At 36.1% G+C, this 12,343-nt stretch overlaps 2 protein-coding genes across 2 annotated transcripts; both read left to right on the top strand.

The window, feature by feature from the left end:
* Window positions 1–413: 413 nt before the first annotated feature.
* Window positions 414–1,675, top strand: LOC112093531. The gene is made up of 3 exons (XM_024172194.1): window positions 414–987; window positions 1,083–1,390; window positions 1,517–1,675. Exons 1-3 carry the CDS (start codon window positions 414–416, stop codon window positions 1,673–1,675), a joined length of 1,041 nt encoding a protein of 346 aa, XP_024027962.1.
* A 3,110-nt stretch (window positions 1,676–4,785) lies between these two features.
* Window positions 4,786–5,928, top strand: LOC21388221 (mavicyanin). Its single transcript, XM_024172193.1, has 2 exons — window positions 4,786–4,954; window positions 5,621–5,928. Exons 1-2 carry the CDS (start codon window positions 4,786–4,788, stop codon window positions 5,926–5,928), a joined length of 477 nt encoding a protein of 158 aa, XP_024027961.1.
* The last annotated feature ends 6,415 nt before the right edge of the window (window positions 5,929–12,343 follow it).

Genomic DNA, 12,343 nt, shown 5'->3' with positions numbered 1-12,343 from the left:
GGCATTGCGGGACCACACACTCTATGTCAATCTTAAGAAGTGTGAATTTTGTACTAACAAGTTGCTCTTTTTGGGTTTTGTAATAAGTGAACAGGGCATTGAAGCGGACACGCGGAAGGTCGAGGCTGTCTGTAATTGGCCCACGCCGAGCACTGTACACGACGTTTGAAGTTTCCACGGACTAGCAACCTTTTACCGGAGGTTCATCCAAACCTTCAGTTCCCTCATATCTCCCATCACGAACTACCTCAAGCAGAGCCGGTTTAATTGGGGGGAGGAACAAGCGTGCAGTTTCACTCTTGTTAAAGAAAAACTCAGTTCCACTCCTGTTTTGGCCCTCCTTAATTTTGACAAGGTTTTTAAAGTAGAGACAGATGCCTCTTTGGTCGGCATTGGGGTTGTCCTAACACAGGATGGGAGGCCGGTGCAATTTTTCAGGGAGGCCGGTGGGGCTCTCTAAAGAATTTTTGCTTCATAGTGATCACCAAGCGTTCCGTTACATTCATTTTAAGAAAGGAAGCAACAGGATGCATGCTAGATGGTTTCTCTACCTTGAGCATTTTACCTTTGTGATCAAGCACAAGGCCGGCAAAACCAACAAGGTGGCTGACGCTCTTAGCCGAAAACCAAACTTTCTTACCACTCAAAAACCGGATCTTCTTCACACGTTGGCAAATGAGATAATCAGCTTGGAGAGCTTGCGGGATCAATATGAAGGCGACGAGGACTTCGGTGACGTTTGGGAGAAGTCCACGCGGGGACTCCGCGTGGTGGACTACCATGTCCACCAAGGGTATCTATTCAAAAGGAGCCGGCTTTGCATTCCACATTTTTCTCTCCGGGAGCAACTGATTCGGGAATTGCACGCTGGTGGGCTAGCTGCTCACCCGGGCGTGATCGGACCACTGAACTCCTCGTGGAGAGGTTCTTTTGGCCTCGAATGCATCGGGACATTGACTCCTTTGTTCGGCGGTGTGGCACTTGTCAGTGGGCCAAGGGTCAAACGCAGAACCCGGGGTTGTACCTGCCACTTCCCATTCTAAAAAATATTTGGGAGGACCTAAGCATCAATTTTGTCCTAGGACTCCCAAAGACTCCATTGAACTTCGATTATGTGATGGTGGTTGTTGACCGGTTTTCGAAGATGGCGCAATTTGTAGCTTGCAAGAAGATAGCTGATGCAAGTAATGTTGCTCGCCTATTCTTTAAAGAAATAGTCCGCCTACATAGGGTTCCGAGAACAATTACTTCTGACCGCGACATCAAGTTCATCAACCATTTCTGGAGAGAGTTGTGGAAGCGATTCGATACGACCCTCCAATTCAGTAGCACCGCCCATCCGCAGACTGATGGCCAGACTGAAGTGGTGAACCGAACTTTAGGGAGCATGGTTCGATGTTTGGCTACGGGGCAACCTAAACAGTGGGACATGGCCCTTGCTTAATCCGAGTTTGCTTTCAACAGTGCAGTGAATCGGTCCACTGGCAAGTCCCCTTTTACTGTGGTCTACATGAAGGTTCCAAATCACACCGTAGACTTGCTTCATCTTCCCCATTTCAAGAGTAAGACTGCCGTTGAACTAGCAGATCATGTGGTGCAAACACATCAAGAGGTTAAGAAAAGCTTAGCCCGAGCTAACGCAAAGTACAAGGAGGCTGCGGACAGGCACCGTTGAGAGCGACTGTTTTCTGAAGGGGATCTTATCATGGTTCACCTTTGAAATAATCGAATGCTTGTTGGAACTTTCCACAAACTGCAATACAAGAAGTTCGGACCCTACAAGGTTCTCAAGCGAATCAACAACAATATGTATGTCATCGACCTCCCGCCGGATTTGCAGTTGTCCTCCACATTCAACGTGGCCGATCTGTTCGAATACTATCCCCCCGACGCGGTAGAGACCACTAACACAGAGAATTCTGAGTCGAATTCTGTCAAAGAGGGGGATAATGATGCAGGGCATGCTCTACTCAATCAATGTGGCTAATGCTCATTGTCGTTTCCTACTGTTGGCTTTGAGTTATTGTTGTTTGGCTCCATTTTTAGTGTCGTTTCTTACTAGTTAAAATGCAGGTGTATTTATCGTTTGGTTGTTGTTTTATTCCTTTGTTTAGGGTTCGGCTCTAGAGGCCTCTCCCATCTTGTTTTAGCTAGAAAACCTTTTCCCAACTGCGGCTGCACCAATTACCTTTCGCAAGATCGAACAAAGCTAGTCTTGATCGATGAATGTACTTCTTTATGCTTTTTCTTTTCTCAAACTTTGTTCTTCTAGCACTCTTGTATCAGAATTAGTTCGTCATTTTGCGTCTCGTTTGGAAGCGATTGGACAAAATAGCATCAGTTTTGCTAAACAATTTCCCAATTGGGGCAAGGTTTTGAAAAAGAAACGTTTCTTATTGTCATTCATTTGATATATAACAATAATTGCCTGTTGTTCTTAGAAAAGTCACTTGCACCGATAGATATTTTTGAATTACCATACGTATCTGAGCAAATGGTCCATGTCTAGACTTGGGTTTAACTGATTTAATAGGAGGCAGACGGGCCCTGACTTTTAAACTTGCAAAAACAGTCCTCGAATTTAATATTTGCAGCACAACTAGTCCAAAGTCTTAGACGTGGACTTTAGCTATTTTAACAAGTTTTTCGGCACAATGCTCCCCGAACTTTGACTCATGTTGTAATTTTCTACTTAAAATCTTAATTTGGCCCAAATGGTTCCTAAATTTAACGTTTTATAGGAAAAAGAGTCTGATAGAAAATGTCTGTTTAATATCTAACAAAAAAAAGGCACCTGCTTTTTGTTATTATTTTTTATTTAAGTTTTTCAAATATATGAGTTTACTAGCTATCATTTTTTCTTACTTAAGATTAGTTTCTTTTCTTGGAAATGCAATTTGAAGGAAAAATACCAGTTTAGACCACCTAGTGCATCAAGTAGTGCTGAAATTAGAATCCAAGAAGAAGCCTCTCAAATGCCTATAATCTCAAGAAGAAGAAGAATGTTTGAAGGATGCATTTCATGCACTGAATTGTGGAAAACTATTATTTTTGGGATTTCAGTTCATGAGATTTTTGTTTGTGGGAATATGTTTGAAAAAGAGGGAGAGATGAGAGAAAGAAATGGAGAATTTGCCTGTATTCAATTAATCATCTAAATTGAAGTGAAAATACGAATACTTGCTCTGTTTGTAGACATAAATCCTAGTAATAATCGAACTTATAATACTATTCAAACTCAAATAGTTATAAATAATCGGAAATCAAATAACCTGTAGACATTAAATAAAGTAACTTAAAAGTAACTCCAATTCTAAAATCTGTATTATATTCCATCAATATCATTATATCTTATGAAGGGGGGAAAAAAAAAAAACATGCACTTATGTATAAAAGTAGTAAACTTTTTTTATGGTTGTGTTTTATTGCCACATAATGAGTATTTTTTTATGAATATATATTACAAGTAAATTATTATTACAAATGCTCTAACTTATTTGTTTAGTCCAAATTTATCAACACTTGCGGCCTAAACCCACAACCCACACTGCACTACACTGCAAAATATCGGTGTGGTTATGCATTTTATTTTATTTTATTTTTTCACTGTGGTTCAAAAAAATCATTTAACTACACTTCTAGTTTGGTGAAATTTTTTTGGAAAATAACCTGTCAAACCACACCGTACTCACCCCTAGATACACGCACCAAATCTCTTAAGACAAGATTTCATCAAAATTGACAATTAAAAAAAGTTAGATACATGAGAAGTGCCTGAACTTTTTTCTTTTTTTAGAAGAAATTCCTGTATTGAAAGTTGTATCAAATTTAGTCCCTAAATTATATAAATACGCTAAAATTAGTCCCTTGGTTAAATGAATAGATGAAAATGTTGAATATAGTAAGTTATAATAAATTTAATTCCCGAGCTAAAAAAATATGTTAAAGTTAATGCTTCCGTTAAATAAAAAAATAGATAAATACTTAATAAGTGATTTTCATCTCGTTATTAAGTTTAGTATTTACTCAATTCATGAAGACGTTATTCGTGCCCTGCAGCATGAAAATTTTCGAAATGGCCTACTGAAAACAAATGAAATAAAAAAGGAATTCACCCAATGAAAAAGTCGATAATACTAATGGCCGGCATAACACAAAATATTGCAGGCCGAGCCAATTATTGTGTAGAAACCAAAATCCCCACTTTCTTAGCCCAAACAATAAAATAAAAAAACAAACAAAAAAACAAAATCTCCACTTGTCTTATTGAGATTAGAGAGAAAAAGCCGTTATATTTAAGAAGGAAAAGAACGTTGAGAAAATTTCCTTTAATAATACAAAGATCATCATGCATGGCCTGGTCAAAGGGTCAACATAACGAGAAGGAAAATTTACACCAATACAACGGGCAATTAAAATCTCCGCTAAAAACATCTTTAATCTCTTCATATTGGTTTTCCCGAAAATTCGTCGACGACAATATATAACGTCGTCCTTTTCGCGTGTCTTATTATCTGCCATTGAAGGCGGATAAGTATGAACCAAAATTAATATCACTTTCTTTGTTCATTCTAAAGCAATTAGCCGACCATGGACGGTTTTCTAATTTCTTTTCTTCGAAGCTTCCGTTAAATTCTTAACTCGACAAACTAACAAAGTTTTATGCTATAAATAGACTCATGCCCGAGAGACGATAGGACTTCATCGAGAGTAAGAGAACAAAGAACACTTAAAATAGATAAAAGTCAATATTAGAAAGATAATAATAATAATTATTGTCTATTAATGGCTACTTACAATAATCACTTTACCAGCTTTGCCATTGCACTGATTCTCCTTCCCACGATATGCATGGCAACGGAATATATTGTTGGAGACAACAAAGGGTGGACCATTAATTTCGATTATCAAGCTTGGGCAAAGGGCAAAGTATTCCATGTTGGCGACACATTAGGTATGTATTCGACTGATCGTCTTAACTTTTCTTTACGTGCTTTTGAACTATTTAATCTAGAAAGAATTAGGAATTTTTTTTTTTTTTTTTTTTTTTTTTTTTTTTTTTTTGCCAATAAGCTGTAAATCGTTTAAAATGTATCTTATTAAAAGAAATTATTTAAATTTAGAACAGTAGTTTTTCTTGCAATCCGTAAAGGAACGGAACCTTTTTTAAGGCAAGGGCATATTCTACTATAATTATGCATGCTTCAGCATGCTTATAAATCTTATCAAAATAAATGATGAAGTAACCTTCAACGCATAATATATCTTCTTAAAAAAAAATTGCATGTATTTGTCCCCCATTGAATTTATAAAATCAGAATTATGCCCTCACTGAATCCGTGTAATTATCAAATTTGAAATAACATGGGTAAATATTGGTGCCCCACGTGAAGTTGACAAGTATTCAAATGAACGATTATATATAAATTTGTATTATCCCTTCTATATTTCCATGTTCTTGGTTCCTCAATTGATCAAAATTACATTAAAATTAAAAGTATATAGAAGGAACAAGATTAGAAATAACAACTAAAACCTGACAAGTATATCCTTCCAAGAAAAAAAAAAGAAAAAAAGAAAAAGAACTAACAAGTATATATATCCGTAAATTTTTTAACAGTGTTCAACTACGAGGCTCCTAATCACGACGTCTACAAAGTGAACGGCACTGCATTTAACGATTGCATTGCTCCACCAGACGCGGAAAAATTCACCTCAGGAAACGACAAGATAGAGCTCAAAACTGCAGGAAACAAATGGTATCTTTGTGGAAAAGCAGGTCACTGCGGAACTGGACAGAAGCTCAGCATTGCTGTTAGCAACACGAGTGCTCCTGAACCCGCGCCCAACTCTGCTGTTCGCGGCACCTTCTTCTCTGCCTACCAAGTCTTGATGGCACTCATTGTCGTTCTTGTCGTCGTTAGTTAATTACGTACGCCGTCTAAGTTTCTGCGTAATAGCTACTGAGATTTGATATTGATGTCGTTTTCTAGCTCATGTCCAACAATAATGATCAGTTTTTTTATATATGCACCTGTCGGATAACTAGCTAGTTTTGATTTTTGATATTTTCTTTTTGTACCGCATGATTCTTTCTAGTGTGTTTAAGATAGTGTTTTGGAGTACATGTTTTGGATTAATGAATATTATTTCTTTTTCTGGTCAAAATTACATGCAAAACACAAGCTATCTTTCTTTGCCATACAATATGCATGCATCATGATCTATATTTAGTGTAGTTAATGTGAATTAATGACACATAAACATATTATAATACAATTATGTGAAATTATTTCATTTTTGTTTATGTTTTTGTGTCCTTTAATTTTATCCTTTGAAAGCTATGCTCGTGAGAGAGTTGAATTTATATTCCAACAAAATATAATTATATACAATAGAATAGTTGATTTTTAAATCATTTGAGGTTTCGATTTTAAACTATGAGATACTTAATAGTGAAAATTTGGGAGAGATTTAATAGGAAGAACCCATTCGAAGTGGCATTCTAGAGCTTCAGCAGCAAAACTACGAGGACTGCGATATGTCTGTACTCGATTCTCTTGCTCCTTTTCCTCCTCCCAATTTCCAATTCTAATCCTCCTTCAAAAGAAAACGATGATGTTGTTCTTCCTAAACACTAGACATTGGCTAGCTTTGTGAGTTTGACCTTGAAACATGTATTAAAGCTAGAACTCAACTGGATTTGGGCGATTGAATTTTGATGATTAAGAAAAAATGTTTATAGACTGATGTGACCTTTCAAGATATCAATAGATGGAGGACGGATGAGATCGGCGAAGTTTGTGGAATTAAAGAGAACATGAAAGAAGAAGAAAGAGTGGGAGTCCCCAAAGCATGAAAAATAGGAAAAGGTTTAGAAAAATTAAGTTTGAGATCGATAGAGAGAGGATTCAGAGCAAAGATAAATGGACATTGAAAGGACACTAAAATTTTTTCTGAGGTGACATAATATGAGTGGATGGATATCGTTTGGAATAGAAAAAATTGGACAGGGAATGCAAGTCCTTCAAGAATACCAACGGCAACATAATGCTGAGTCCGTTATATGTGCTAATAGAATTTTTAAATTATACGGCAATGGGGTATGGGTTAATTAACAAAAAACATTTGGATAGAAAATTTTGGTCAAGTGATCAGCATACTTTCATATAATACAGAGAAGTGAGATGCATAACATAATAATTATTCAACGTAATTATGATATTGTAGAGGTGTAAGAAATATAGTGTAAAATAATCAAATATATAGGGGCGTTATTGGTATGCAGTAATCTTAAGGAAGAGAATGAGAATCTGTAATATTACCATGTTTGGTACAAGAATTATAATTTCTAGATTCCCAAAAAAGTGATTACCATGGGATTCACTATCTCTCATTTTAAAGTAATTTGAATACCACCTAATATAGTGTTATTCAAATTCTTAAGAATCTCAAAATCATGGGAATCTTACCCACACACACAGTGCAGCTTATCACCACTGAGCATTTCCTCCTCCCTGTCATAGCTGCCGAGCACCTCCGTCGCCGCCCCAGTCGTTCCGCCCTAGTCGCTCCGAGCGTGTCGAGGAATCATCCGAGAACGACGAGCAAGAGAGAGCTTCCGAGGAGCAAGTGAGCCGCGATCCCGACGACGCCGAAGCGCTCCGGGCGCTCATGGAGGCGAAGATCAAGGCAAACAAGCTTGACGAGGCGCTCCGTTCTTGGCTCCGTTGACATCAACGAACAAACAAGCCTTCCAAAAATAAAATAAAATAAAATAAAAATAGGCAAAATAACCCTATACGACTTAATAGGATTACGATCCTACGTGAAGAATGAAAAAAAAAAAAAAAAAAAAAAAAAAAAAAAAAAAAAAAAAACAAATTACGATCCTACGTGAAGAATGGAAAAAAAAAAAACACTAAAAACAATTACCTTTTTTAGAGCTTGAGATTTTTATCTAACTGTTTTCATTAAGAGTTGCTGCACTGGTGGGGATTTCAGCCCTCCTGCACCGTAAAGATTGCCAAAAAATATTTTATAAATTTTAAAAACATAAAAGTCCTGAAACAAAACATCAAATTTAAAAAAACGGAAATTAAGTTTTTATATTTTTTAAAATGTTAAAAATATATTTTCAAAATCCTTTTAAGAAAAAAGAATATTTGTCATAAATAAATTCTATCTAGTTAAGCTAGTTTTCGTTTTTATATTTAAGTAGTAGAATAAAAAAAGCAAAAATTATAACTTTTTAATTATTGTTTAGATAAGGCATGAAAAGTGACATAAATATTATAAGAATTTTTGAACTTATTTGGTTAAATAAATTGAAAGCTCTTATTTTTATCGTTATTACATTATATTACATTTTACGAACATAAAAGTATCTATCAACAATTCGAATAGAAGATGGAAAGGGAAAAGAGAGATACTTTTTTTTTTATTTTTTTAGTTTGTTATATTTTTTAAATCTAATTTGTCAAAATTATAATAACTTAATTAAATAAATAGTTTAAAATTATAAGAAAAATTACATTACATTATTGTGCACAACTAAACACAGTAATGTAATATTCTTGAGAATTTGAGAAAGATTCTTGTATGGAACCAAACACAGTAATGTATTATTCCTAGGAATCATATTACCCACCATCACTTTCCCAGGAATATGATTCCTACTGATTACTGCATACCAAATGTCCCCTATGAGTGTTACACCTTTTCAATGCGTGTTAATGTTATTTATTGGAGTTAATCAAATATGATGTGTCTCACTTCTATATGTTAAACGTACGTTTAGTTGCAGCGAGAGAGTGGTAATGAGAATAATAATAGAATAAAATGAAAAGGAAAGATGATTTATTTGTTTAGTTTTATTTTTACAAATGCAATGGAATGAGATATGAATATTTTCATGTTCACAAAATTACCCCTCATGTTAATATAACTAATATTATGTTGGGGAGACACCACATGCCAAACTAGCCCAACACACTTTAAGAGCCCAACTTGGCCCAAAAGGTTAACCTATTAGGTCTTGGGTCATTCTATGTATATAAACCACTTCACATTCTCATCCACTTTCCATGTGAGATAATATACATGTGCATTTTTCTCAACAATCTCCCCCTCATGTGTGTGTTCACGGAGCTCCCCCTCGAATTAAACTTTCAAGTAGCTGGCACGATCCAAGCATCACACTCCAAACGGAAGCCAACTCAAGCATGGGAAAGAGAGCCGAAACCATGTGAGTCCACCAAATGCTCCACCATTCGCGCACCCGCGGGAACACCAACTCTCCACGGGAGGCAACGTGGGAACTGCAACCGAGTGAGATCGCTTGACCCATTCGAACTATCGGCTCTGATATCACTTGTTGGGGAGACACCATATACAAAACTCGCTCAACACACTTCAGAAGCCCAACTTGACCCCAAAGGTTAACCTATTAGGTCTTGAGTCCTTCTATGTATATAAACCACTTCACATTCTCATTTACTTTCCATGTGAGATAATACACACGTGCATTTTTCTCAATAATCTCCCCCTCATGTGTGTGTTCACCGAGCTCCCCCTCAAATTAAACTTTCAAGTAGCCGGCACGATCCAAGCATCACATTCCAAACGAAAGCCAACTCAAGTATGGGAAAGAGAGCTGAAACTATGCGAGTCCACAAAATGCTCCACCATTCGCACTCCTGCAGGAACACCAACTCTCCACGGGAGGTAACGTGGGAACTGCAACCAAGTGAGATCTCTTGACTCATACGAACCATTGGCTTTAATATCACTTGTTGGGAAGACACCACATGCGAAACTCGCTCAACACACTTCAGAAGCTCAACTTGACCTAAAAGGTTAACCTATTAGGTCTTAGGTGCTTCTACACCATTCGCGCACCTGCGAGAACACCAACTCTCCACGAGAGGCAACGTGGGAACTGCAACCGAGTGAGATCGCTTGACCCATACGAACGACAACCAAGTGAGATCACTTGCTGGGGGGAGACCACATGCGAAACTCGCCCAACACACTTCAAAAGCCCAACTTAACCCAAAAAGTTAACCTATTAGGTATTGGGTCCTTCTATGCATATAAACCACTTCACATTCTCATCAACTTTTCATGTGGAATAATACACACATGCACTTTTCTCAACATATTATATATATTAATAATCATTTAATAACTAAGAGGATGTTTAGTTCGTGGATTCAGAATCATTATTCAGAATCATTTTCAATTTACGTATATTTTTTGTGAGAGAAAATACTATAACGAATCACAAATTATAATTCAAATCATAGCACGAATCCACTAACTAAATGCACACTAGACTCGCACGGGATCTTCGCAATCGCAACCTTCCATATCTCCGTTGCGTCATCAATGAGACTCTTACCTCATATTTCTTCGGAAGAAGATATTTGCACTGTTGGGGGTTATCACATTCCACGAGCGCCCACGGAAGAAGATATTTGTGTTGTGCTTTTTTTTTTAAAAGAAAAAAAAAAATTTTAAATAAACCATAGCCACTTTTTTCCTCAGTTTTCGTTTATTATTAACCTAGTGAAAAGAGAATGAGCGCATTAAGACACAACATCAGTAAATGGAGTTTAAATGACAAGCTGAATCCCTGTGGTTCTCTTTTTGGTGCATTTTGTTCAAGAGCTTTATCCGTGTCATGATATTGGTTTAATAAATTTATCTTGCCATTGATTAATTACTTTTTTTTTATTTTTTCTTTTTATTGAAACATGTATGCAGTATGATTCATCAATAATAATCACACAAGTTATATATCTTTTTTACTAGTGACAAACAAAATAAGGGCTTTTCTTTTTTTTTTTTTCAACCCGCAGCAAAGAATATAGTGGAATTAGTATTAGTCTTAATCATTCAGTAGCAACCATAATCCCGTTTCTCTTGTAGTTAATTATTACATTCTTGAATATCGTTAAAAAGAATGTGCATTAGACAGCTTTTGTAAGTGGACCAAGATGGATGACGTGTAATAGAGGAAAATCATTTTTAGAGAATTTGCCGTATTCTAATTTACTACTTTTATAGAAATATTTAAGTTTAAATTATACTTAAAAGTGATACTGGTAAATAACTAAAGGGATTTGAGAGTAAATGCCAGTTTTTAGGGTTTTTTTTAGAGTAATAGCAGTTTTTAATTAACTTTATTTTCTAACTAATTAATTTAGTGATTTATCACTCGTTATGATTTATCATCGATTCACTAATTTATCACCGATTGACCATGATTTATTATTGACCAATCACTGATTAACTAGTAAAAAAAAAAAAAACAATCATTTTCCTTAAAAAAATTAAAATTTGATCAAAAAACCGTTATTTTCCTAATTCTGGTAATAACTACAACTTTAAAGGTTGTACTCAGCCTCATTTGCACGATAAAATCTAGCGATCGATGGTTCTGGATCTTGTGCTTTCCCAAAGACATCTTTTATCTTTTTCAATATAATTCACTTACTTAGCACTAATTTAAGCCTAATCAAATTGCATGCTTTATAAAGTCCTAAAGTTGCCATAAGTACCTAAGATCGATCCACAATAAAGGAGGCGATTGAGAGAGAGATCATGAGGAGGCTATGGAGGTTCATAATATTGTTATCAGGCGCCTTTGGTTTCTTCGTCCTTCTCTCCCAAATGTCTCTTCTCTGATATAATTCTTGTCATTACTGCTCTTCCGTTTTATGGTACTATTATCTAATTTGCGTGGAGTTTTTATTTTTATTTTTATTTTTTCACTACTACACTGACAGGGATGAAGATGATTATGATAATATTAGTCGCAACAGGCGAGAAGGATCTGGCCAAGAAGGATCTGGCCGAGAAGGATGTGGCCGCAAGAATAGAACCTATCATCCCGTACCGCCACCACCCAAGGCTTACGGTCGTGTGGGCCCGTAAATACTTGATCACATGATAGATTGATGTTCAAGCTCGAAAGCATGTTTTAACATCTCGAGCTTTTAAAGTATGACTAGCCAAGTACTTTGATATTTTATCGGTCCCCATCAAATTTCAGCCAGGAAAAATGGTTTTTCTCTGTAAGGAAAGATCTCAACCCTTGGTCATTGTCAGTGCTTTTTTCTTTTTCTTTTTTCCTTCTAATGTGAGTCGTAATTTAATTGTGCATATTGTAAATTAGAGGAAAGATTATACAATAAATACCGACTTTCGAATGTGTTTATATGTATATATGTGTGTGTGTTTATGTCATGTGTCTGTATTATTAAGATTCGTGTTTGCTTCTGTTTGTTTGGCCTTGTTAAGGGGAAAGAATTTCTATAGAAGGAAAGATTGGCACTGG

Source organism: Morus notabilis, unplaced genomic scaffold (assembly GCF_000414095.1).
Source record: "Morus notabilis unplaced genomic scaffold, ASM41409v2 Scaffold471, whole genome shotgun sequence".
Classification (NCBI taxonomy): Eukaryota; Viridiplantae; Streptophyta; class Magnoliopsida; order Rosales; family Moraceae; genus Morus; species Morus notabilis.
This window is presented reverse-complemented; position numbering and strand designations above follow the sequence as displayed.

Bases quoted from the DNA above. Each gene is read 5' to 3' on its own strand.
- LOC112093531 (XM_024172194.1), top strand. From the start codon at position 414: ATGGGAGGCCGGTGCAATTTTTCAGGGAGGCCGGTGGGGCTCTCTAAA. The intron at 988-1,082 runs GTGGGCCAAGGG...ATTTTGTCCTAG, and splicing joins CGGCGGTGTGGCACTTGTCA to GACTCCCAAAGACTCCATTG. The intron at 1,391-1,516 runs GTTCGATGTTTG...GTCTACATGAAG, and splicing joins ACCGAACTTTAGGGAGCATG to GTTCCAAATCACACCGTAGA.
- LOC21388221 (XM_024172193.1), top strand. From the start codon at position 4,786: ATGGCTACTTACAATAATCACTTTACCAGCTTTGCCATTGCACTGATT. The intron at 4,955-5,620 runs GTATGTATTCGA...ATTTTTTAACAG, and splicing joins CCATGTTGGCGACACATTAG to TGTTCAACTACGAGGCTCCT.